We start from the raw sequence: 26900 nt of genomic DNA on the forward strand, positions 1-26900 counted from the left end.
TCATTTTTCTGGAGTCAAAGGAAGGGTAGAGTGGAGAAGACAGACGCAGAGGGGCAAGGAGAGACCGCCCAATCCGGGGGCCTCTCGGACACATGGCAAGGTGGTTCTCGCCCGCCCGAGTGCGGACTCGGGGTGGGCAGGCGGACGCCCCCCAGCCCCGCAGCGCCGCGGGCCCGCATGACATCAGAGGCTGGGGAGCGCGCAGAGCGCAGGCGCCGGCTGAGGAGGGAGGCGGGAGGGGGCCGAATCGCGCGGCTCGGGAGAGCGCTCCTCCGCCCCGCGCGCCGTCCCTGCGCCCCGCTCCGCCCGCGCCTGGCTGTCCGCGCCGCACCTCGGGCGTCCAGAGCGCGCGCCTCGCACCGCAGCGAGCGCCGCCCGCAGCAGCCCAGCCCAGCCCAGCCTTCCTCCTCCTCCTCCGCCGCCGCCGCCGCCGGACACGCAGCCGCAGGCCGGGGCAGGGACGCAGCTGGGGTGTCAGGGACGCGCGCAGCCAGCCCTTCCCCCTCCGGCTCCCGCACTGCCGGCCGCCTCCCCTCGCCCTCCTCCTCTCCCCTCCCTGCTCCTTCGCTTCTCCTCCTCCTCCTCTCCCGGCCCCGGCTGCCAGCACCATGTCCGCAGGGGGAGATTTTGGGAACCCACTGAGAAAATTCAAGTTGGTGTTCCTGGGGGAGCAGAGCGGTAAGTTCCTCGCTTATTCTCTTGGCTTGGCGCCGAGTCGACCCCCGCCGCTAGATCATCCACCCCATTGGGACCCACGGCCCCGGCTCGGAACGGCCCGTCCCTGCCCGGGTGGAGAGGAGGGATGGGGATGGGGATGTGGAGGTCGGGGCCGGCTCGGGCGGGGCCGGGAGGGGAGGGGCCCAGGGTAAGGACCGAGGAGGTGCTGGGGCCAGAGGCAGGGGTGAGGGTGGGATCTGGGGTGGGGGCCTAAGGGTGCGGGTGCAGGTGCGGCGCGGCGGGGAGGCGGGAGGGCGGCGGCTGGCTTGGCGGCGGCGGCCGAGGCGTGAGGGCGCCGGGCTCGCTGGCTCGCACTGCGGCACCGGCTGCGGGCGACCGCGCAGGTGGTGGGGGCGCCGGCGGGGTCGGGGAGAGGACGAGCGCCCCTCTTCGGAGAACGAGGCGGGGCCGGCGTCTGGCCGCCCCCCACCCGGCTGCACTGGAGGGGTTCCCTGCGGACCCTGCCCCGAACCACGCGGAATTATGGGCACGTCGAGACCCTGGGGCAGACGGCCACGAAGAGAAGACCTGCACCTGTCTCATCTGGAAAGAGCGAGTGCAGGCCTGGGGGAGCAGGGCGCCTACCTCCCCTGGCTCCCCTGTGCTCAGGCCGACCGAGCACAGAAGGTTCTAGACCCGCTGCCCTTCGCTGGCGTGTGTTAGCCTCTTTGGAGCTCAGGGATCTGGGCGATGACAGCAAGGGCTCCCCAATGCGAAGTAGATGTGGGGGGTCGTACAGGGGCGCTTCGCACCAAGAGACCGTGAAGCCTGGCGCTGGGCAGAGAAAGGACCAGGCGACACGCCCTGCCTGGCTTCCCAGCACCCCTCCCAAGAGCATTGGCGGCGGAATTCGTCCCACCCCCACCTCCCAGCTCACCGCCCTTCTTGGGGGAGGGGAGGTCACCGTGGCAGCCGGCCAGGGGCGGGGGGAGGGGGAGACAAATGGCTTCCCTGCGGCCCAGCAGCCTCCCCGGGGAAAGCATCTCTGAAACCCAGGTTGGTCCCAAGGTGGAAAGACCAGATTGAAGAGCATGGACCCCTCTGGCACCTGTAAGAAGGCGTGGTTCTCAGAGCATCCCTCCAGAGGCCTCTCACCTGGGGCTGCAGGGCGACAAACTGGGCCCTGACCAGCGTACTCGGGCAGAAGGTGGTTCTGGGGGGCAGGAGCCCCAGCTCTATCTCTACAGACTGGTCCAGTTCACCTGGGTTAGTGCCTGTCTGTACAAGGCGCCAAGACACAGGCAACCTTGGGAGGACCTGGTTGGGCTCAGGGGACAGTGCTCCTGTGGTGTGTGCACATGTGGAGTCACGTGGCAGTCTCCTGTCTGCTGCTACACATCAGCTGGGATGGATGGTTCAGAGAAGGGTGTCAGAAGGTGGTCAGGCCCTAACGTGAGGATGGGTCTTGGGGCCAGGCTGAGCATTTCAGAACAAAATCAACTCAGCCAGGCCTATGTCCTGGACTCTGAGTTTCTGATCTTAATAGATTCCAGCTCTAGAGCTCACTCTTCCCCTGCCTGAGGGATTTCGGGGGTCTTCACATCCCAGTGCTAATCTTACCGGGCCTGGAGCCCTGGGAGAGGACTGTGCAGGGATCAGGCAGCCTGGGAGTTAATTCCTAGCTGTGCTGCCTTGAGCAGATTTCAAGGCCTCGCTGAGCCTTGGTTTCTGTCTCTGTGAAATGGTTGCTGAGGGCAGTTCCCTTCCTCCTTCACGTGTCCCTGGTGCTTCTGAAAGGGCCTGGACCCCGGTAGTTTCTCAGTAAACATTTGTTTATTCCGAGTCTGAACATGTACCAGTGAAGGACCAGGGGCTTGATGAGGAGAATGTCTCTGGTAAGTTTCAGTGGAAACTCTGGGCTCCCTCAGAATTCCTGATGGACTGAGCCCTGCAACCCCCTTTGCTCCTGAAGTCACAGAAATGAGAGCTTAAGGCCTCACAGGTGAAGCACCCACTGCCCTGGCATGTTTAGATGTGAAGTCTGAGCCCCAGGGATGGGGAGGGCTTGCCCAGAGTCCCCTTGTGAGTTGTTAACACTTCTGGGTCTGGAGCCCAGATCTCCTGTTCCCAATCACTAACATGTCATTGGGAAATAAGATGACCTTGAATTGGGGAAGCCGAGAATTGGGGAGCCTTCCTGAGAGGGGTGAGGGTTGCCACTCTCTGGCCAGGCTGGTGGCTGGCTTGGGTGACCTGGGGGAATGCTGGGCTAGTTGGTTGGGGGCAGGGTTTGTGGGCTGTTAGAACATGGTCATTAGAGATGAAAGGCTCTGCCATCAGTGAGATTGGCTGTTGACCACTCTGGTCCCTTCTGGCAAGGAGCCGTAGGGCCCTAAAAAGCCTCCTCCCACCTGGATGTGTCATTAGTTTTTTACCTTGGATTTTACAGAGCTTTCGGGGTCCCTCAGTTAGGTAGGGGACATGTGCATCCCTGAACCTGCTGGGCTGGGGGAATCGCCATCACCGCCGCTCCTTCTGTCTTGCCCACACACGGTTTTGCATGCTTTGGTCCTTTGTGCCACTGCAGCCTGTGCAGTGGAGGGAGCCCCTGCGGTCTGGCCCTCACCCCCAGTGTGACCTTGGAGGTCCCTCACCTTCTGTACACGGGGGACTTGAACCAGCTGAGCTTGACAGAGCATTCTAGGGCAGCATGGCCTTGCCTATGTGAGCTGAGTCCCCTGGAAAGGGGCCTGGGGAAGAGGCTGGGGGGATGTGGCCTTCTCCTATTTCTTCTGCCTGGCGTGGTGGTGGCATCTCCTTAGGCCAGTGGGTGAGGACAGCTGGATTCCAAAAAGGAGTACCCAGCCTGGAGCCCAGTGATGAGGAGGATGCCCTGGGTCAGATAATCCCAGGGGGGCATAAGACCTTCAAGGATACCAAGGACCTGGTTTGAGTGGGAAGCCCTTGAGGAGCCAGTGAGAGAGCCCCCTCTTGGCAGCAGAGTGACTGCTGTCCTCTGGACCATGGAAAACAGGCTGGTTGACAGTGTCAGCCTGGCAGGGGGTGGGATTGTGGAGAGAGTGCTGTGGACCCAGAATGAAGAGTTTCCTTGCAGTAGGAAGGCTGTGCAATCCTGCTGGTGCTCACATGGCTCTCTCTGGGCCTGTTGGCCATGGCCTTGTGCTGATTGGGGGTGGAGGACAACACAGGGGGATAATGCACACCGGTCCCAACTGGGGCACTTGGTGACATCCAGAGAAGATAGACATGAGCAGGTGTCTTAAGGAAGGAGAGTGGGCCTGGGGACACACATCTTCCTCCTGAGTTCTGATGGCATTCCGTGGGGGTTCAGGCTTTTCTGGGCACATCTCAGTGTGTGTGCCGGGGAGGGGGGATGTGAGATGTGACTGCTCTGCTCTGGCCTATTCTGATCTCCTTTCCCTGAGATTCCTTCAGCCAAAGCAGGAAGATTGATGGACACAAGTTCGGTCTGCTTTCCCAGGCTGAGGCCGGTGGGCCAGCTTCTCCCTCTGACTAGCCACCCCCTGTCCTGTCCCTGGTAGTTGTGCTGCTGGAGATGCCATCCACGTCGAGCACAATGTGACGTCCCTGGAGTTGTGCAACACAGTGACCCTACACGCAGCTGCCCTTTGGTCGCTTAGTCATTTGTTCAGTCATCCCTCTCTCCCTCCCCAACATCCCTCTCTCCCTTCCTCCTTCCATCATCCGTTCATTTATTTAATCAGATCTTTGAGTGTATCCCTGCCTCGTGGAGCTTATGGTCCACTGGGGAGTACAGACATTTGTGGATAGAATTACAGTAAAGGTCTGTGTGACCCGTGACAAGGGAGGAACAGCTGCTGTAGAAGCGCACAGCAGGGCGTCCTACCCACCTCTGGGGGCAGGTGCCAGAGATGGCTTCTCAAGGCTTCCGAGGAGGAGATGCTTCTATATGCAACCGGCTGCTGCTCCTTCCTTGGGCTGAGTGTGGGGAGGAGGTCTTGCAAGGGGCCCACCCTCTCCAGGAGCTTTGTCTGTTCTTCTCCAGGCTGTGGAGAAAAAGTGTGTGGGGTGGGGAGCAGGAGGACAGGGTGACTCTCAGGTGTCTGGCTTGCTCCTGTGTGAAGGGGCTTTCCCCCTACTTCTGGCCCATTCCTCCAAGTTAAGGAGCATTCAGTGGCCCCCCACTGCCTGGAGGGCTCACCCTTCCCCACCCACGACCTAGCCCAGCCTGACCTCTGCCCTCCCACCACCCACACTGCCCATAACCACACAGGGAGCCCTTTGCTGGCCTGGTGGTTGTGCCTGAAGCCCATCCCAGAAGTTTCTCCTCCCTACCACCCACAGACCCCTCACTCTGCTGTCCCAGCCCACCTGGGCACTCACTGTGGCATAGCTTTGTTTTTTTCTGAGCATTTTTTAAAAACAATTAATCACACGCTGCCCCATGACCTCTCTGTTGTCTTATTTACTCAAGATTTTTAAATGTCTGTTAACTTTTTTAGGTACAAAAACCCTAACTGAATTTTAAGCCCCTCAGGGTGGATTTCAGCACTTAACAGGACTGGATCTTAGTCATCTTTTCCCCTCCCCGTTGGCAGGAGGTTTGTGCTCATTAGATATCTGGATTTGGAAATGATGAGATTATCTCTGCTATGTGATATTTGCTGATGGCCCATCAGTGGATTAGAAGTGGAGGGAGGGCCGGCCCCGTGGCTTAGCGGTTAAGTGCGCACGCTCCGCTGCTGGCAGCCCGGGTTCGGATCCCGGGCGTGCACCGACGCACCGCTTCTCCAGCCATGCTGAGGCCGCGTCCCACATACAGCAACTAGAAGGATGTGCAGCTATGACAGACAGCTATCTACTGGGGCTTTGGGGGAAAAGTAAATAAATAAAATCTTAAAAGTGGAGGGAGTCAAGGCAGCTTTGAAATAGGCTTCTTCATCCTGCCACCTGCTGCTTTCTCAGGGCAGAGGATTTTTACCAGCAATACTTAAAAAATCTTCCACGGAGGATTGGGTCATTTAGCCTTGGTCATGCCCAACTCACAGTTCATCTCAAAGAACCTGAATTTCTCAGGGCATCCCCATCCCCACCACCATCTCTGAGGAAATATGAGAAAGCAGCAAGGCCACTGGGGGGAAGGAAGGAACGCATCCAAATCCGAGGCTGCCAGGGCTCACTTGGAGATCTGGGGAAATCACCAAGCTGTTCTGTGCTCAGGCTGCTCGGTCTTCCTACTCTTCTTCCAATTTTTCTCCCTTCCTCAGTGGCTGGAATGAGTGGGAGAACCTTGGATGTTCAGTCCGGACCCAGAACCTTTGCTTTATTTAAAGAATTGTGCATGAGGTGAGAGAGAGAGCCAGACAGACGGGGACACCAAGGTGAGAATTAACCTGTCCTTGGTATAAGAGAAGAGTGGCACCCTCAGTGCTGATGACAGATACATGAGCACTAACCAGAAGAGAAAAAAGAGAGTGTTAGACCGTGTCCTGGTTGTGCAGATGTAATTGTAATGACCATCTTTTGCATGATCTGATTATCATTATCATTTGCAGCCCCCAAATTATAATGAGTCCCATTAAAATATAACAAAATAACCTCATTGTCTTTTTGTTACTTGTGACATCCCTGAAGTGAGCCCATGAATATTTATCCTTATAGGTGTTGCTCTGACACTGCAGACTCGCCCAGGGCAAGCCTGAGGCTGGTACCATCTGTGTTCCATCCAGGCTCAGTGTCCCTGTCTCCCCACCGCGTGTCTTCCACTGTTGCTGAATGAATGAACCATTGAATGTGAGGGCTCTCTGGTCTCAATGGAAATAATTTAGAGAAATTGTTGGGCAGAACCGTTGAGGAAGGTGAGGAAAGGTTAGGTAGAATGGCAAAATTCATAACATTGGGTGGACTGCTGGAAAAACTGTGCTGGGTATGCTCTCAGCTGTCTGTCTGTCTGTCATCTCTTCCATTTCTCACCACAGAGAAGAGAAGATGGGGGAGGTTGCCAGGGAGAAGTACAAGAGACATCTGCAGATGGGGAGCTGTGGTTAGAGCCAAAAAGACAGGCTGCCTGGAAATGGGCTCCAGGCAGGGCCTGGGGACATAAGCCCTGAGGGGACTGAGATTGCAGGCCAGTCTCTGCTTCCTGGAACAGGAAAGGATGAAGCTTCATAACGCCTAACGACTCCTGAGAGAGGTTCTTTTCTGTGTCTTGAGGCTTGAAATTTCCAATTCCCTTTATTCTTTCCATAACTTTTGCCCTAAATTAAATTACGTTTTTAGTAAATGTTCACTGCTGTGACTACTTTATCTTTTCAGTAAAGTGATTTATTTTTAGTAGAAAAGCATATTTATCCTGGTTTCTTGGTGACAAGGCCAGTGGGAGCCCAAGTGACTCAACCACGTGTCCCGGGCCAGGCGCCACTTGTTCCCAGGTGGTGACGTACCCAAGGGACAGGCTGGGGTCCAGGAGAAAGCAGATGATACCTCGCTCCTGAGGGCAGAAGAGAGCCTTTAAAGCCAAGGTTACTTCCAGGAAGTGCATAAAAACACTGGCAGCCTGGAGCCCCAGCAGGTGCTGTGGGCGGGGGACGGAGGAGGACTCCAGTTGTGTGCATTCGGTGGTGCAGACCACAGCTTTCTCCCAGGGCCTGGGCAGTCGGGTAACGGGCATGTTGCCTTAGTGGGGTTTCCCTGGAGAAAGAGGCTTCCAGTATTGCGGTAACCAGCTCACCCACTTTCCCTGGTGGCTGGAGACGAGGTAAGGGCAAGTCACGGAGGCTGAGGGAAATGGGGAACTGGTGGAGGATCCTCAGCTGGGGAGTGGCTCGGTCACATCCACACCTAGGAAGGATCTGTCATTCTAAGGGCTTGGAGAGGAGGATGGATGGGGAGGGGTCTAGAATGAGTCTGCCCTTCCTGGTGAAATGGAGCTGACCCCGGTGGATTCCTGTGGCCTTCCTCCAGGTAACTTCAGACGGCGTTTAGGAACACCCACTGTGCCGAGGCACCCCTCGGAGCACTTTGTATCTTCCTAGCACCCTGTGATAGATGTAGGACTCTCCCCATCTTGCAGGTCAGGAGGCAGAGGCTCAGCAAGAGCTGATCATGCCCAAGGACTCGCTGCTAGTGTGGCAGGATGGAATTCGAGCCCAGGTCACTATGAAAAACAGAGTAATCTGTTGGGCCTTGTGCCTCAAAGGCCAGTTCAGGCCAGGGAGTGGGGAGGAGGGGACAGAACACTGAGGCCTTCCAGATACAAGGTCTGCCATAAATGCCTCCTAGGGAATTAGGTGCCAGGCTCTTTGCTGAGGAGGAGTCAGCAGATCACAGCGTGGGGGTTGGCGGGAAGAGGCCTTTGATGCCCCTAGGCTGGGGCAAAGGAGCTGGGTCCCTGAGCAAGGAGGAGCACAGGGGGCTCTAGGCAGGAAGCAAGGTCTCTGTGTGGGAGGCTGATGGAGCTGGGAGTGCATAGCAGGCACTCCATTCTTACACAGAATGAACTGGTTATTCATGGTGGTTTGAAGGAGTTGGTTGGTAAAGAGTATGCGAGCAGCTGAAGCCCTCCCAAGTCAGCCCTTTGCCCACTGCTACGGAGTAAAGATGCTCCCCAGGTTCTTGCTGAGAACTCATTACTAAGAAGGGAAGCACAAATCAAACTAAGTGGCTGGTTCCCACCTCCTCTGGGGTAACCCTTCCCCTGGCCTCATCCTCCAGGGCCCTGGAGACCATGACTGTCCTGGATCGGCCACCAGTCAGCTGTGTGGTTGGATAAGCCCCAGCCCATCTCTGGCTTTCTCAAAGTGCTCCTGGAGGCTACTGAACTGGGTGACCGCTTGGGCCAATGGAGCCCTGACTCTGGTTCTGTAATTCAGTGCCAGCTCAGAGCATGATGCCAAGTCAGTAGCAGTCCCAGCCTGGAGATGGCACTGCTGGCTGGAGGGGTTAGAGAGGCTGCAGGGATGAAGGCCTGGGATTAGGGCTCTGCCATCTGTGTCCCCCAGAACTGCCCCGGGTGGGCCCCAGTGCAGGGTCCTCTCCAGCCTGCTACCCCTTCCCATGGGAGGCATTCTTGGCCCCCTACCTGGACCCATCCCTCCTGGGTATGCTTCCAGAGTGCTCTTGCTCATGTCTTCTGATGATCTGTTTGGCTCAGGTTGCCAAGCAACAGGGATGGTGCTGTCCTGCCCTTCTTGCTGGCAGGCGTTTATTCCACACAAAGAGGACCTATGATGAAGACAATAGAACAAGTGACAGCTCCTAGGTACTCCTACTCCAGGACACTTCCTTCTGTAGCCAGCTAGGTGGGTGGTAAGCAGGGAGGGCTGGGAAGAGGCCAGCAGCTAAGGGGGGTATACAGTGTCCCCACCAGACCAAGCTGGCTGATTGACCGGCCCCAGCTGCTTCTCCAGCCCCATCACTTAATGCTCCGGAGTCCTGGGCTTCCACTCCAGCCCGGCTCCTCACTGTCTGGATGCTGTTGGGTTGTAACAGGACCACCGTGTGCTCGTCTTCCTTATCAGACAGTAGTGTAATCTTTACCTTGTTGGGTTTCACGAAGATCAAATACATCAATACGTGGGACATGGTAAATGTTCGTGTGATAGGTAATGTTGATCTTGACAGCAGCCCCCGCAACTTGTGGATGAATGGGGGAAGGAGAAGGGGTGTGAGGTTTTGGGAATCACTGGTGGATCATTTTATGTAGTGAGATGCAGAGTGCGCATCCTTGTGATCTGACAGAAAGAGCTGCGGATCCCATTTTGTAGATAAAGAAAGCGAGCCTCTGAGAGACGAAGGCCTCTCCACAGATTGCAGGACCCAGAGGGTTACCGCTGAGCTGGGAAGAGCACCCAGGTCTCTGACTCCCTGGCTGGCCTTTTGACAGCTGCCCATCCTGGCAGGAAGTGCGACAGACTCACTTTGGTCCCCTCTGCTCACGGGAGAAGCACCTCATCTTTACAGCCGTTACATCCCTGAGGAGTGCAGCTGGGTGGACTGCAGGGGCAGAGGCTTTGCAGTGTTGGGATTAGAACAGGACCTGGCCAGAGGTAAGCAGGTAATAAATCTCAGCCAGGATTAATGTGAATATTAAGCACACAACCAAGGCTGTGGGCGCAGTCTTCCTGGGAAGTCAGGAACACTACCCAGGGGAGGTTTTGCACAGTGAGCAGGAATTCACCAGAAGATGATGGGGAGCATCATGGGTTTCTAGAAACTGGGTGTGGTTCAAGGTGGCTGGACTCTGGTGTGTGTGGGGGGGAGGGGCTTGCTTCCATATGGAGGAGTCTGGGTCTTCCCTGCAGGCAATGGGGACCCACAGAGGGGTTTTGACCAAGGAGGGACATCCTGTGGGTTAGAAGACAAAGGTGGGATAAGGCCCAGTTGGAGGCGGGATGTCCCGGAGGCCTGAACCAGGCCAGGCTGGGAACATTCCGAGGATGGAGTTTAGAGGAGGGCTTATGAGGGGTGTAGGCCTAAGCTTCCTTCAAGCTCTGAAGTTCAGCCCCATTGGGGTTGTGTATTTTCTTGATTCGTTTGCTGTAGAGTGAGGACTTGGGAACAGTGAAGTGTTTTCTCCTCTACAAGGCCACACCAGACTCAGGTATACCAAAATGGGCCACCTTGAGCTCCTCTGTCGTTCCTGCCTCCACGATGCCCTGGGTCCCCTGACTGCTTCTGTCCTGCCAGAAGGATGCTCCAGTACTGCTGGCAGCCTTCCAGACTCTTCTCCTCTGCCTCCTGCTCAGGGCAGGATGTAACACCCAGCGAGAAGTTGTTTATTAGGTGTTTGAGCTCCCCAGCCCTCTGGCCATTGGATGTCTGAGCTCCCTGTGGTCACTGGGTATATGAGCTCCCCAGCCCTCTGGTTACTAGGTCTGTGGGCTCCCTCTGCCCTGTGGTCATTGGGTGTGCATGCTCCCCCAGCCCCCTCTGGCTGTTGGGTGTGAGCTCCCTCTGCCCTGTGGTCATTGGGTGTGCATGCTCCCCCAGCCCCTTCTGGCTGTTGGATGAGAGCTCCCTCTGCCCTCCTGTGCAGCCTCCTGTCACTCCCTCCCTTGCTGGGCTCCTCTTACAGCAGACACTTGACTCATTTGCTTTCTCTCGTGGATTCCCTTACTGTTCTCTGCTGGCTTCCAGCTCCCCAACAAGCTCAGGGGTCCCTCAAGACTTGAGGGAGGGCAGCGTCGTGTAGCTGAGAGCCCCCTTCCCTGCCTTGGATACAGAAACCCAACCTTAAGCTGGACAAAAAGTGAAGGATGAGAGCCAGGGAGCCGGAGTGGAGGCAGGGGCTGCCATCCTGAACCCAGCCCTGGCCCAGAGAGGGCAGCCTGAAAAATCAGCTGGTGCAGTCCCCTGCCCATGGGCCACCTCATGGTCTGTTCTCCAGGCCTGAAACCCTACCCTCCAAAGCCCTGGTGACCTCTGCTCCCTGCCCTTCCTGTCTTCTGCCCAGAGAGTGCCCGTGGAGCACTCTCAGCACCACCTGGGTATGCCTTTGCCAGTGTGGCTGGTGGGTGGAGAACATCCTAATTATCCATCATCAGTGGTCACAGCACATTTCCTTCCCAGTCCCAGGTTAATTGTCTGTGAGGTCAAGGTGGGTAAGGAGACCTATCCCCTTTACTGGCCCAGAGAAGAACTGGTCTGGAAGCTGGCCACAGGCAGCTCAGTTCAGCTTTGACATGTTTGAACCCTTTCTGATTCCCCCCACACCCGGGGCAGAGGCGAGACCAGGAGACCCATCCCTGGTTCAGGACTGGAGAGCTGCGACTGTGGCCTCCGCACCAGAGACTGGTACCTCTGGGGGTGGTGTGCTGATTCTGAGAGAGGTAGAGAAAATGTTCTGTTCTGACCCTGTTGATGAGCAGGGAGTAAACAGCACACAGACTAGAGAGAGTAAATTGAAGCATTTAGAACAAATGTTTCTTGTTTATTTCCCTGTCCAGTGAAGGGAGAGGGCTAGGAGAGAAGAACAGGGGGGAAGAGAGAGCCATGGAAGTACTGAGATAGAGGGGGAGGCACTCCCACCTGACACAGACAGACCCAGATGCCGCAGATACTCGGCTTGTTGGCTGTGCCCTGGGGCCTCAGAAAAGCTGGGGTGGGTTACAGCTCTAGGCAGTGGCGCTGTCCAGCCCAGGGTTCTGACCAAATAGCCTGAAAGGCCGGAGGTTCCCATGGAGCCATTGATGCATACCAGGGCACGGGAGTGATGGAACCAGTTCTGTGTTTGTGTGGAGGACGAGGTGAGAGCAGGGCTGCTGTAAGTGAAGGCTGATGACCTGCAGCCAGCAGATCAGGAGGACAGGGGAGAAGGGCTCTCCCCTTGTCCTGGGGGTTGAGGGAGGACATTCGTCAGCTCCCTGCCCCAGTGCTGCCAACGCCTGGCTTTGTCTCTCCCTTCTCAAGGCCGGCTGGCTCTGCCCCACCGAGACCCTGCAGTTCCCAGCTGGGGGCTGCGAGTAGGGTCGAGCCTTGGGGCCAGGAGATCTTTGTTTAGTTCTGCTTTTCTCTGGGTAAAGAGCACCTCCAAGAAGGATTTCTTTTTAGGGAGGAAAAAAGCCATTCCCAAATTAGCCACTTATTTTTAGGATATTAACAGATCCTACTTGCAGCGCCAGGATGTGGAAATTCTCCCCTGATTCTAATTTGTTAAGTCCCCCCTTTCCTCCTCCACACCCAGCCAAGACACTGCAGGCTGCTACCCAGATTAGAATGTGAAATGCAGGCCTGAAAAGGTGCCCAGCTAGCCCACGCACCCTGGTTCTCTCCCACCTACATCAGAAGAGGGCAGAACCCCAGATGCTGGGCCAGAAGAACTCAGCTCCTCTTCTGCCTCCAGCATGTAGCAAGCGCGCCACTCTAAGCCAAGTTCTGGTCTGGACAGCAGTGTTGGCTTGTCCATCCACCTCGGCTTGGGGGAGGGCTGGATGTGATGTGGGGGAACTGGGCAGGGCAGCGTGCAAATGCGTGGTGGTGGCTTCAGTCTTAAGGCAGAGAGACCTGTGAGGTTCTGTTGCAGGTGACCAGCCACTTCACCCCCGTAGGAGGGGAGGCGGAGGTGGTGTGAAGAGTAGAGGCAGCATCTCTCAGGAACCTGTGGGTGTGAGATGGTGTGGGAGACATGACCTAAGCTGACCCTGAATGAGTCACACCCTTGCATGGTCCCCTCCCCTTGAGTGCAGATGGGACTGAGACTAGCTTCTAGCCGATAGAGTAATGGAGTGTCACTCGCATGATTGTTTCTTTAGAAGACTCCTCTTGCTGGAAAAAGAGAGCTGCCATGCTGTCAGAGGGTCTGGGAGGGAGTCATGTGGCAAGGAACTGTGGGTGGCCTCTAGGAAATAAGAGCAGCCCCTGGCCAGCAGCCCCCAAAAGAATGGGGACCTCAATCCTCCAGCCACAAGGAACTGAGTTCTGTCAACAACCACAGGAGCTTGAAAGAGGACCTTGAGCTCCAGAAAGAATTGTGGCCCAGCTGATACCATGATTGCAGCCTTGTGAAACTCTGCCCAGACGCCTGCCCCATGTAAACTGTGAGATAATGTATGTTGTTTTGTTTTGGTTTGGTTTTTTTGTGAGGAAGATTAGCCCTGAGCTAACATCTGTTGCCAATCCTCCTCTTTTTGCTGAGGAAGATTGGCCCTGGGCTAACATCCATGCCCATCTTCCTCTGTTTTATATGGGATGCCGCCACAGCGTGGTTTGACAAGCGGTGTATCGGTGCACGCGCCCAGGATCCAAACCTGCGAACCCTGGGCCGCCGAAGCAGAGTGCATGCACTTAACCACTACGCCACCAGACCCGCCCCCAGTGTATGTTGTTTTAAGCCACTAAGTTTGTGGTGATTGTTACACAGCGACAGATAACTAATATAGATGGGGTGAAGATTTCCAAGGGAGGAGACACCTTAGAGGTGCCCTCATTTTGCAGACAAGGAGTTGGAGCGGCCAGGAGGGGCTGTGACCGGCCCCAGGTTAAGCGGCTGGCTGGGGCCACCCAAAGCAGGTACGAGGGCGGCTCCTGAGAGCTGGCCCTTGGTTCTTGCTCTGCTACTGCTCTCGTTTCATGTGGCCTTGAGCAAACCCTCTGCCTCTTGGGCCTCCGATTTTTCCTGTCATATGCAGAGCTGGATCAGACATTCTCTAGCTACCTTCTTGCTATGACTTGGTATTTTGAGGCCCCTGTGATCTCTGATCCTTCTAGAAGCCAGGCTTCTGCGCCTTAGTGTGGTTTACTTCCTGCTGCTCCTTGGTACCTCCTATGTTGCATTTTCCAGTGGGGCTTCAAGAGGCAGGATATTCCTCATATGCTCAGAGAAACCTTTGAGGTGGAGCTCTCTGCTGTGCACCAGGAGAAATACTGTCTGACTGTGACCTGGGTGCTGTGTGATCCTGGGCAAGTGGACCCTCTTCTCTGACCTCACAGCTCAGCTCAGTGAGGAGCTTGGACAAGATTAACCCTAGAGTCCTTGATGGCTCATACTGCCTGTGGTGCAGCTTTCAAGAGGGCTTCTTAGGGACCCAGGGATGGGGACAGGGTGAGGCCGGCTGCCATCTCCCTGTCCTGGTTCCCAGGCTTCCAAGTCCAGGGGGCAGACCTGGGCATTGACCCAGTTCTCCTTGCTTCCTCTCCCGGGCCTGGCCCCCAGCCACCCTAATGACCGACTAGCAGTCGTCCCTGGTCCACAAGGGCTGGAGACCCAGCGCGCCTCCCTGCCTGCCGGGTGGTCCTATGCCTACTCCCAGGCCCAAGGTCCTGGAGATCTAGAGTGCCTTTTCCACCCCAGAAACAACAATCCTCGTCTCTAAACTGTACCTGGAAGGCCATCCCTACTCCCCGAGTGAATCCTGAGCAGGTGACCTTGAGTCCGTCCTGAGGGCAGGAGAGGGCTCCCTTCTGTTAACTGAATGGGGAGATCCGTGCGTCCACTCTTCCTCACCAGCTGGCTCTGGAGTGCAGGGGCTGGGTTTGTGCCCTGTTCCTCCCTGTCAAAGCAGCAAGGTGAACAGCAGCGAGCAGACTGTGTGAGGGTGTACGCAAGGACAGGAAGAGAAGCTGGGGCCCGCAAAGTACCGAGAACAGCTCCTGATGCTCACAGGCCTCCAAGTCAGCACCCAGAACCGTTCAGCCCAGGGTTCCTCTGAGGGCGGTGGGCATCTGGGAAGATGCCCTGCCTACACTAGCTTGCAATCTCCCTGAGCAAGCTTGGTCTCATGGCCAAGCCATAGCTGTGCCGCTATGGATGGAGGCTGTGGGTCCATTGTCACAAGGCCCTCTGCTGACAACCCGGGAAGCACAAGGCGTGCCTCTCAGCACTCTCTCCACCCATGCTCACTGCCCCACTCTTCTCTCCCTGTTAGTGAGGCTTTTTTTTTTTATTGATGTTTTAATAGTTTATAACATTGTGAAATTTTGGGTTGTACATTTTTGTTTGTCCATCACCATATATATGTCTCCCTTCACCCCCTGTGCCCACCCCCCACCCCCATTGCCCCTGGTAACCACAATACAGTTTTCTCTGTGCATGTGTTGGTTTATATTCCACATATGAGTGAGATCATACAGTGTTTGTCTTTCTCTTTCTGGCTTATTTCACTTAACATAATACCCTCCAGGCCCATCTATGTTGTTGCGAATGGGACGATTTTGTGGTGTTAGTGAGGCTTTTAACGTCAACACCACCAGCAGTTTGCCTTGGGAAGAACAGATAAACATGAGCACGTATATTACTTTGCCAAACGCCATGCTGTAGATGGGCCAAGAGTTCCTATCAGTAAAATAAACTACCAAATTGCATTAACACCAGCCTTGTCAAAAGATCAGCTGCTGATGGGAATTCAGCATGTGCTTCCCTCTTCTTCCAAACATACTTATCCTCACTGTGAATGAATTCTGCGTAGCACCCAGGCAGCTACTCAGACACATGGATGTGATCGGCCTGTGTAGGGTCTGGCTGGAGTTGAACTGAGCCCAACTGAAATGGAGTGCATTCTGCCTATCCTGGTCTGGCCATGCCGGAGGGCAACTTGGTGTGCTGCGGGGTCCGGGGGGGTTGGGGGGGGTGGGGGGTGGGCGGCTCCTGTTCTGAGCTGAGAGTGGAGGGCGGCTAGCACTCACAGCCAGCAGGTAGTGGTGCTGGTGCTGCTGTTGGGACCTGGAGGGGAGACCCTGCATGTTTTCAAAGCTGACAAGAGTGTTTGAGATGACTCAGTGAGGCAGAGAGGGTGCAGACAGTAGGTAGACTGCCTGTGGTTGGGAGGAGCTCTGCAGCCCACAGGCTGTGTGGTTAGATCTCAGGCAATTGCCCTTGACAGGGTTCTCAGTTTCACAGCTAAGACGCCAGGGGGACTAGAGAGTTCCCACACACATCAGGGCTTCTGGCACCTGCAGGATTAAGCGTGTGTGTGTGTGTCTGTGTCTGTGTGTTTGCATGCATCTCAGTGCACATGCGCACGTGGTGGTTACACACGGACTCTGCCCACTGAGCTGATCTTTCCAGGCTTGCTCTGTCTCCTGGCCTGTGGTTAGAAAGGCTCGCCACAGTTCCCCGGTGCCCAGCTAGATCCCGGTTTTCTGGGAAGACTAAGTTGATACCAAGTACAGTTATATTCTATTTCCTTACAAAAATTTCACGTTGACCAGAATATTTAATGCATCAGAACAAGCCATTTCCTAAATGTGCCAGAATCTGAGAGACATGGATTATTATGCACGTGTGTGCATAATTTAAAAAATCGTTTTTTGTTTTTTTCCTTGAACTTTTTATTTTGACATAATTTTAGGCCGTTAGAAAAGTTGCAAGAATATGCATATGCTTTTCTCCCAGAATGTTAACTTTTTACTGCTCTCGTAGAATTCATAATGCTTCTGTGAGGTAGGCGTTTCTTTTTTATTTTATTTTATTTTATTTATTTTATTGCAGTAGAGGTAGGCATTTCTGCCCCCATTGTACACGTGAGGAAACTGGGCCTCAGAAAGGATAGTACGTAACCCAGGATCACACAGCAAATAAGTGGCAGAGCCAGGATTAAAATCCAGGTCTGTCCGACTTCACAGTACGTGTACTGACTTTGAGTGACGTAAGCATGAGGTGCGGGTGTCCTGTTCCGTATGTCTGCTAGGGATAAATTGTCTCAGCGTTTGATTGCTTTATTTCATCTTCATTTTTGAAAGATTTTTGCTGGGTATAGAATTCTATGTTGACAATATTTTTCTTTTCGGATTTCAAAGATGACACTTCATTTTCTTCTGCTTTGCGTGGTTTCTGACAAGGTAACAAAGATTTTTTTGTCTGTTTTCTTAGGTCTGTGATCCAATATATTGTTGTTATTTTTGTCTAACAGTCGATTATCTTTTAACGAGATTTAAATAATATGAAAGAAATCTTACATATTTACCCATGTAGTGACCAGTCCCCATGATCATCCTGCCTTTGTGTAGACCCACATTTCCATCTGGTGTCACTTCACTTTTTCCTGGAGGATTTCTTTTAACATTTCTCCTTGTGAGGGGCTGCTGGGGAGGAATTCTGTCAGCTTTTGAATATTTTAAAACGTCTTTATTTCATCTTTGTTTTTGAAAGGTGTTAAATGGTATATATCTAACTAGAGTATATAGAATTCTAGGTTAATAGGTTTTTTGTTTCACTACTTTACAAATATTGCTCATTGTCTACTTGCTTGCATTGTTTCTGAAGAGAAATTGCTGTCTTTGTCTTTACTTCTCTATACATAATGTGCCTTTTTCCCTGGCTACTTTTCTAATTTTCTCTTTATCACTGATTCTCTTCAATTTGATTATGCAGTGCCTTGGTGTGGTTTCTTTTATGTTTTCTTTGCTTGGGGTCCTGGATCTGTGGGTTTATAGTTTTCCTCAAATTTGGAATATTTTCAGTAATTATTTCTTCAGATATTTTTTTCTGTCACCACTGTACCCCCAACCCTTCAAGGACTGCAGTTACACATATGTTAGTCCACTTGATGTTATCCCACAGCTCACTGGTGTTGTAATCATTTATTTTTATTCTTTTTTTCTCTGTGTTTCATTTTAGATAGCACTATGTCTTCAGGTTCATTGATCTTTTATTCTTCAGTTAATCTGGGATTAATCTGTTTTTAATTCCATCCAGTGTATTTTCCATCTTACACATTGTAGTTTTCACCTCTAGAAGTTTGATTTGTGTCTTTTTTAATATCTTCCACATCTCTATTTAACTTTTTTAACTTATTAAATGCAATTATAATAACTGTTTTTTAGTATCTTTGCTAATTGTAACATATGTGTGTCAGTTTTGGGTTAGTTTTGATTGATTGGTTTTTTTCTCCTTATTAGGGGTCTATTTTATTGCTTCTTTGCATGCCTGGTAATTTTTTATTGGATACTAGACATTGTGAATTTTGCCTTGTTGAGTATTGGATAGTTTTTGTATTCCTATAAATATTCTTAAGATTGGTTAGCTGGGGCTGGAGTGATGCTCAGTCTGGGGCTAATTATTACCCACCACTGAGGCACAGCCCTTCTCAGTTCTCTTACCAATGTCTCATGAATGATGAGGCTTCCCACTCTGCCTGGTAGGAACAGGCACTATCCCCAGGCCTGTGTGGATGCCAGGTACTGTTTCCTTTAATCCATTTGAGTGGTTCTTTCCCCAGTCTTGAGGAGTTTCCCTAGACATATTTGCTGATCAATCCTCAGCTAAAGACTTGAGAGAGCCCCTTTGCAGACCTCTAGGGTTCTCTCTCTCTGCATCTCCCTTCTCTCTGGTACTCTGTCTTGTGAACTCTAGCTGCCTTGTTTTCTCTGGACTCTTGGCTCTATCTCCTTAACTCAGGGAGTCCACAAGTTTCCACCTGGCTACCCGCCCCCCTGTGCTGTGGCCTGAAATTTTCTCAAGGCAACAATTTGGGAGCAGTTATGGGGCTCACCTCATTTGTTTCATGTCTCTCAGGGTTTACTGTCCTTCACTGCCTGATGTGCAGTGTCTTGAAAATCACTGTTTCTTGTATTTTGCCTGTCTTTTGGTTGTTTCAAGTCAGAGGATAAATCTGGTCCCTGTTAGTCCATGTTGACCAGAAGCTGAACTTTTGGGCCCTAGGTTTTTCATTTAATTGTTTGTTTGTAGGGGACACTGGTCTGGGCCCATGACTATGAACATTGACTCGGGCAGGGAGTGGTGTCTGGGCTGGTTAGCATCCTTGATCTTCATCAGTGATGTTCATCCAATTGATTATATAAACATGTAAATTTGCCCTTTAACTGGCCACACAGTTTTTGCACTTCAGACTCTTTTCAAGACCGTTCTGCTATCCAACTCTTATAAAAAGCTCAGTATTAGCAACTAGCTGATGGTTTTATCTCATAAATACTGTGAATCTATAGTTGGTCATGTTCCCTTTTTTTTGCTTTGACTGCCAGGGAGCTCAGGCAGTTCTTAGTCTGGCTTCAATGACTGGGAAGATGTTATAAGATATATTTCTGTAAACAAACTTTTTGCTCCAGCTTTCTCTTTTTAGCTTACTTATCCTTTGCTTTATACATTTCTCAGAATTCTTAGTTGCCAACACGAGAAATCTACTCCTGCTATCCAGCTGATTTGAGCGGATGATGAATGCATTAGAGCAATGATTGAAGCAATGATTGAGGAGTTGAGAGTCTCTAGAGGGTCAGAGAACTAGGCTGGGACCAGCAACCTGAGTCACAGCAGGACTGGTCCAGGGGGAGACATAGTTCCTCTGCTGGGTACTGACAAGAGCTGATGCAGAAACCTACATCGTGGCTGCCTCTGTATGCAGAACCCAGGGGGATCCCGCACCTCGCTAGATCCACGTTGGTCATTTCTCATGTGAACATGGAGTCTCATGTGAGCATCCGACGGGAGAAGCCTAGGTCGTGTGCCTACAACATAGCTGCAAGAGAGGCTCCTATACTGGGGAGGATGGCTTTGGTCCTCCCCAAATGTAGTAGGGATATTCAGAGGGATCAGGAGGATATTCAGTGTTATTATTGATAGGTGGCTACTATATCCTGATATTATTTTAAATACTTATATTTTCAAAATTCACCAATAATCCTTTTTGGGGGAAAAATAGGAGGGGGCTGACCCAGTCTATCAGATAAGTGCAAACAATCCTTGTACCCAGCAGTCACATGCCAGACAGCACAGCCTCTCCCTCCATGCCAGTGCACCCTCCCTGGCCTCAGTGCCCCTCAGCCCTCCCACCAGAGCACAGCCCCTTCTTGAGCTCTCAGGGCTCCAGGCTGAGTAGGGGTGGGAATGGGGATGGAATGAAATGTTTGAAGGTTAGTGAGGCCAGGGGTCAGAGGAACTCCACCCATAGCAGGAAAGGAGCCCCTCTCTTGCTGCTTTCATCCAGCTATATTTCAGTCTTGGTGAGCATTTGTTACTAGCCTCAAAGTGGAAGTAGGCCTTAAAGACCAGGTAGGCGGACCCCATTGGAGTAATGACCTCTTAGCCTAGTGAGTGGCAGAGCTGAGATGTGTGTTGGTGGGGGGACAAGGGAGTGGATGACACCCCACAGCCCCTGACTCAGGTCATGCTTTCCTGGGGTCGCTGGGCTTGGACAAAGGAGATGGGGGCGGATGGAGGACAATGGGGAAGTGGGAGGGTCAGGAATAGATCAGGCTCCCAGCAGGAGCAGGAGAAAGGGCCTGGGCCGGACCAGCCCCCACCACTGTCCTGCCTGACCCCTCCTCAGGCTCCTTCCTCCCCTCCTCTCTCCTCTATTCTGTCTTCCCTGGGTCCCTCGGTGAGGCCCAGGTGGCTGAGCATCCTTTGGCAGAGGGAATTAACACACTTAATTAAAGTGTCCATTGAAGAGCTTTGCATATTTCTTAATTACCACCTGAGTCTTCAGGGGGATGGTTTGAAATGGGATTTTTCACGTGTTTCCTCATTTAGCCTACGGTGAGCCGCCGGCCCTGCAGGGCTCAGGTGGGAGCTGGCACAGCCCTGGTCTGGAGCTGCCTGTCTGAACACAAGGTGGCAGGATGGGGTGTGGAGTGGGGAGCCCGGTCCCCAGCCCCCCAGGCTTGTCCACTTTGCAGGAAGGATGGGGCTGGATTTTCGGTTTTGTGAAAACAGAACAAAAGGAAACAAGGATCAGACAGACATTTCTGGTGTCTCTACCTGTTCCTCTCACCACCACAGGGCCCAGGGGCTGTGCACCAGTAAGGCCAGTGGTCAGGCCAGCAATGGGAGACTTTGTGAGCAGGGGGTACAGGGGAATGGTGGAGGCCTCTCTCCGGGCCTCTGCTGAGCCGGGACACTGGACCAGGGTGGCCTGGCTTCCTTTCCAGCTGCAGGGCAAGGACTGAGCCCCTTGGCAGGCAGGCCCTCCTAGCACGCACACAGCGTTTCCCATATGTGTTCTGGAAACTGAGCTGATGGGATATCTGAGTCAGCTGAGCCCATCCTGGGACTGGGTTGCTCGCCTGAGCCTTGGGGAAGCAGGTTTGCCTTTTCATCCCCGAGGGCCACCTTCTGACAGCTGAGGACATTCTGACTTGGGCCTGGCTGATGGGGGGCTATGGATACAGACCCTTTCCCTGGCATGGGGACTGCTCTCCTAAACACACTAGCATCTAAGAGGGCAGCCTAGAATGGCAGTGAGTTCCCCCAGGTCTTTCCTGCCTGCCGCTCTGGGCCCAGCTCTGTGTCCCAAGGACCAGGCGGGACCCTGCTGTCTGTCCAGCAGTGCCCAGGAGCTGGTGTGGGTGGTAAATGCGAATATGTGGCCCAGAGCAGATTGTGGGCCAAGGTTCTGACTTGGCTTGGCAAGGGGGCTACCCCATGGATGGTACGCGCTCTGCCAGTCTTGGCAGACCCTCCACAAAGTCTCCAGCTAATTTGTTGTGTTCTGCCTCACGTTCTGCCCCACTTCTGGCCCTCATGGCAATCTCCATCCCCACCCACATTCGCTGTGGAGATGACAGGGTAGAGAGGGGTTCTTCATGGAGGGAGACAGTGTCAGAGTGGGTGTCAGGGGCCTCACAGCCCACTCAGCTGTCAGCCTGGGGACAAGCCAAGCTCAGGAGCCCTCATAGACACTGACCCCAAAGCCCTGGGAGGGTTTGGCTTCACGTGGCATCCGCGGAGAAATGGGGGTGGGTGATGGCTGTATGCAGAGGATGCCTCAGCCTCACATGACTGGCTCCGTGTGGTCCCTCCCCTGGGAACACCGTTCCCCTTGAGGCCCCGTCTCCACCAATCAAGACCCAGCCCAGATGTCACCTCCCTCAGGAGGCCACTGCTGTTCGCCAGCAGAGAGTGGCCTTGCCTTCTTGCTGGCCTCTCCGTAGCCCCCTCCCAAGTGGCCTCGCATGTTAGGTGTTTGCGTCTGAATCCAGCCGCACCGCCAGAGTGCGCCTGAGGCGCACCTGCTTTCTCCGTGTGAACTCGGGGCCCAGCATGGACCTGCACAGAGTCAGCCCCAAGGGGGTGTCGGCTGAGTGGGTAGAGAGGCCTCACGTCCTATCACCTACCTACAACCAGCCCAAATACACAAAAATCTCCCTGGGACCTGCAGTGAGATGGGGCCTGGGGCCTGTTGGAGGCTGGTGGAGTGAGTGGCCCCCATGGGCAAGGTCTAGGTGGGTGCTGGTAGCTGCTTGTGAAGGGCCGGCATTCGGTCCGCCCCGCACTGTGGAATTTCCAGGGTGTGGGGGACTGAGCTCCTCCTGACAGCCCTCGGGTTTGCAGGACCCCTGGGCCAGCAGCTCCCACTCGAGTAAGAAAATAACTGCTCCGTGGTGATGTCAGTAATGGAAAATAGGCTGAGATCCTCAGCCATGAGATTGAATGATTATTATTAATCATTATATAGTTATAGATTATAACTATTATATAGATCGTATAGATTTTTTTTTCCTGAATATAGTGCTGGTAGTTGTGCTTTGGTCGGACAATTTTAGATTTTACAGGTGACCTGAATCCAGGGTGGTTACTTGGTGTTTGCTCCACACCTAGTTTGCTTGGGCTCAAGGAATGGCTCCAAAATCTGCTAGTCACAAAGGCAGGTGACAGGGAGGCATCCTGGGCTCTCCTCTGAATCTGACTGGGCACTAGGTCCTGTCACCCTCCTCTGGTCTCCTTTTCTCCCCAGCCCCACGGCCTCGGCTTTAACTGAGATCGGCCATCTCTCACTGGACTCCTGCCCCTAATCTCACCCCTGTAGGCCATTCTCCCCATAGAAGTGTATGTTTTCTTCCTAAAGCACAGATCTGTTGCTCTGATTACCGAATGCCATGTAACAAACCACCCCAAAATGTAGTGGCTCAAGACAACGAGAATGTTTACTTTGCTCAGGAATCTGCAGTTTGGGCAGGTCCTGGCAGGAAACGTGTGTCTCTGTTCAACTTGGTATCAGCTAATGGCTCCCAGGCTGAGGGGGCTGAGTTATCTGAAGGCTCGCTCACCACCGGCCTGCTGCTGGCTGGGGGCCTCCATTTCTTGCCAGGTGGGCCTCCCTCGTGTAGGCTGCCTTGGGCTTCCTCTCAGCATGGCGTCTGAGGTGAATGAAGGGCCAACTTCCCAAGTGTGAGGGACAGACAGAAGCTGTGCTGCCTTTTCTGACCTAGCTTTGGGGGTCACACTGCTGTTTCTCCCCAGTCACAGGCCCACCCAGATCCACCTCTAGATGGAGTATCAGTGGTACATTGTGAAAAGAGCAGGTGGGGTGGGGAACGTTTTGTGAACCATCATGGAAATTATAAACTGCCACCCCTGTTCCCACCGCCTCTCTGCTGAAGACCCTTCTGAAGCTTCCGCCACCCTTGGGAGAGAATCCGCGCTCCTTGACGTGGCCCCTGCCCCAGCCGACCTTGTCTCCCTCCCTCCCTCCACAACTGGCCCTAGGGATGGGTTTTGGTTTAAATCAACCCGCTGGCCATGTGGAGCTTCCTTGAGCAATGTTTGTCACCTATCCCCCTCCTCACACACCTGGTCTGGCTCCATTTTCCCTGAGACAACGCTCAGATGTAGGGGCTCCAAGTGTGTCCCTGTGGCTCCTGGGCACACTCCTGCCCCACCCTTCCCGTAACCTGGCCTATCACCTCCTGTGCCTTCTCATGAGCTTTTGATCTCTGTCTCTGTGCGTTTGCTCATTTGCTCACACTGTTCCCTCTGCCTGGAATAGCCATTCTCCCCCACCCTCCCCTCTTACAGCTTGACAACTGCCCTGCCTCCTCCCTGTGGCCCTCCTGACTGCCTAGCCACCTGGGCCCCAGCCTTTTGCTGCTGGTCAGAACTTTCCATAAACCAGCACAACGTCATGCATGAGGCATGGACTTGGGCGTCCGATCTGGGTTTATACGCCAGCCCACCACTCACCAGCTGTGTGACCTTGGGGATAATAACTCACTCACTAGATTGTGAGGAGGATTAAATGAGGGAAGCTATGTAAGGCCCTGTATTTCTTGTCTGGCCCTGAGGAGAAGCCCAGTAAGCGTTTCTTTCTTTCTAGAGGCTCCGAGTAAATGCTCAGGAATGAATTTTCTCACCCTCATTTGGTTGAAAGAGTAAAAATGCATCTCCCTGCTTAATCATGTGGGACTAAACTACCAGAAGATTACACAAATATTGCTGAGCCATGAGCAGAGAGAAAAAAAGCTCGATAATGATTTGCCTGCTTAGTTTTAATAAAATCCTGCCGGCGGAGCTGACTCTGTCCTCAGAGGAAGCTCCGCTTTGCTGCAGTGTGTTTGAGAGCGGTTGTTAGAAGGGATGTGGGGCGGTGTGACCTTGAGAACAGAGCTGTGTGGGAGGACGGCTCTCTGAGAGCGGCTCTCTGAGAGGCCTGGCGGGCTGGTGGAGGGCAGGAGGGATCACAAGGGGCAGGTCTCGGGCCCCGCCCACCCCTGTCTGAGCTGGTGGAATGCAGAATGCTGCTGCCCCCTTGGGTCTCCCCTTGGCTACAGCCCACTGGTAGTGCCCAGTCAGGTGATGGCTCCAGCTGTCCTGTCACCCTTCAGAGGGAGACTGAGAGAGTGCCCAGGTAGATGGGCTGTGCACACTCTCCTTTTCCAGAGTCCAGCATCTTCCGCCCAGGGCTCTTGTTGAGGGTGTGGTGAGGGAGGGGCTGCTGCCCTTTGGAGGGGAGAGGAGTTGGCACAGAGCAGCCCCTTTACCTGCTCAGCTCCTTTATGTGATGCCGGGGCAGAGTGGGGACAGTGGTGGATGAGGGCCCCCTGTATTATAATGAGCCCTGCTCGGGGCCCTAGGAAGCCATCTGGAGACAAAGTGTGGAGGACACCTTTCCTGAAGTTCCTGTCACTTTGTGGCTGGTCAGTCCCATGCAGACTGGCGAGCCCCGCCCTGGAGCCTCGGGGCCAAGGGTCAGGGCAGAGGCCCTTGCTCAAGTTGGGGGCCGGGACAGGACCCACCTGCCCCGTTACCTGCAGCTGTACGCCACGGGGAGGGACGAGCAATTGGAGGGTTCTAAGCAGGGAGGCCGAGTTGAGACGTTCAGACAGGGGCTGAGCCATTATCCTGACAGCCCTGGAGAGGGTATGGGTGGTCTTGGGAAGCTCTGAGGCAGGGAAGAGGAGGGCTTCTGCTCTGAGAAATGAGAGAAACGGGCCTGGAGGAAGAAGAAGCAATCATTCAAATCAATAATGCAAATCAATAATGAGCCCATCATTCAATACAGGTCTCGGTTGGGGTACTGGCCCCCAGGAGATCAAGCCCGCCAACCCTTGATTTCTGAGCCCTCCTTGTGCCCCACAGGGCGCCTCAGTTCCCGGTTCCTGACCTTCCAGATTGGGTCAAGCACTGCCCCAGTGCAAAGAAGCCGCTGCCTCCAGCCGGTCCCAAGGAAAAGGTGCCCTGGCTTGGTGGGGCTATGCCAGGGCTCCGTGACATCCACGGTGGCAATATGACCTGGCAGAATCCTGAAACCCAGTGTGACCCCAAGATGCTGAGGACGGTCGGGGATAGGAGCTCAGTTCCTGGTCAGGCCACCTCATCCGGCCCCACTCAGCTCCAGCCCTGGGCAAGTAGCTGTCAGCTCATTTCCCCTTGTGGAAAATGGGGTGATGTGAGTACCCGCTGCAGAGTTGAGGACTCAACAGGCTGGTGCTAAGGGCTTAGTACGGTGTTGTACAAGCACAGAATTCCTGCAGGCCTCCGGTGGGCAGGTATCCCGTCTCTTCTGTTCACTGCTGTCGTGTAAATCTGTGCCTGGAACATGCTCCGTAAATACAGGGTTCACGTGTTGCCTGTTATGGTTATTGTGGGAATGCTCAGAAATATTGGCACTGGCTAGGACCCCGTTCCTCAAAGTTTCTCCGGTATAGTCCCAAGAAACAACTTGTTTTCTTGGGATTTTCTCCTTCCACCTAGCTGTCACCCCATGAGACAGTACTAATCCACTGCCATGGCTGGCATCTCGAGAAGGGATGACTTGGCACTAGAAGCCCTTGCAGGGATTTCTAAGTTCTCAGCTACTCCAGGAACCTCCTGTTCCTTTAGTGGCTTTTTGTGATTCTGCTGTCTCTCCTCCCGCAGGCTCAGCTGCCCCAGGGAAGAACCAGTTGCGGAAGATAACCGATGTCTTCCCGCCCTCTCCCCACCCTGCTCCCTGATGCTCGCCCCTTCCCCCAGGTGTAAGATGCGGTGTGTCACTAGCTGGGGAGGTTATCAGTGGGCCTGAGATCCCTCTCTTCTCCAAGAGGTGGTGACTTTCCATTCTCTCTTGGAAAAGGAGGATGCTATGTTCTCTTCGATTCTGTCTACCTCTTGCTGGCTCTGGGTTGTTCCCCCTTTCATTCTGTGGTCCCCTTAGCAGTTTCCAGCCAGGCCTTTCTGTGTGGGAAGCCCCCACTTCTTGCCTTCATGTGAAATTTAAGGGAGAATTTAAAGCATTTGGAAAGCATTTTACACACTAAATGCCTATTAGGGGCTCAAGGGCAGTTTCCAGGTAAAATTAGAAGAGATCTTGAGTGCACTGCTGCTCACCCCGGAGATGCTCAGAGTGGAAATGTGGCTATCCTGACACGAGCTGCTGCACTGAAGTTCAGCCCTGGCCCCACCACCCAGAGTTGGCATCAGACTCCCCAGGGTTAAGGGCACAGTCCCCAACGAGACTGCCCCCCACTTCAGATGCCAGCCACAGGTGAAGTCCCTAAGGGTACCGCACTTCTGACCAACTGGCTATAAATCCGAGGGGTTCTCATGACCCTTCTCAGGTTCCATGATTGACCAGAACAACCACAGAACTCAG

General features: G+C 53.8%; 1 protein-coding gene across 1 annotated transcript in view; it reads left to right on the forward strand.

Moving 5' to 3' along the window:
• The first annotated feature begins 541 nt into the window (after positions 1-541).
• The window catches only part of RAB6B (RAB6B, member RAS oncogene family), a 57577-nt gene continuing 31218 nt past the window's right edge, over positions 542-26900 (forward strand). The window contains exon 1 of the mRNA XM_058552951.1: positions 542-678. Coding sequence (XP_058408934.1) covers positions 609-678 — 70 coding nt within the window. The 5' untranslated portion in view covers positions 542-608. The remainder of the gene's footprint in view (positions 679-26900) is intronic.

Source organism: Diceros bicornis, chromosome 2 (assembly GCF_020826845.1).
Source record: "Diceros bicornis minor isolate mBicDic1 chromosome 2, mDicBic1.mat.cur, whole genome shotgun sequence".
In the NCBI taxonomy this organism is placed as follows: Eukaryota; Metazoa; Chordata; class Mammalia; order Perissodactyla; family Rhinocerotidae; genus Diceros; species Diceros bicornis.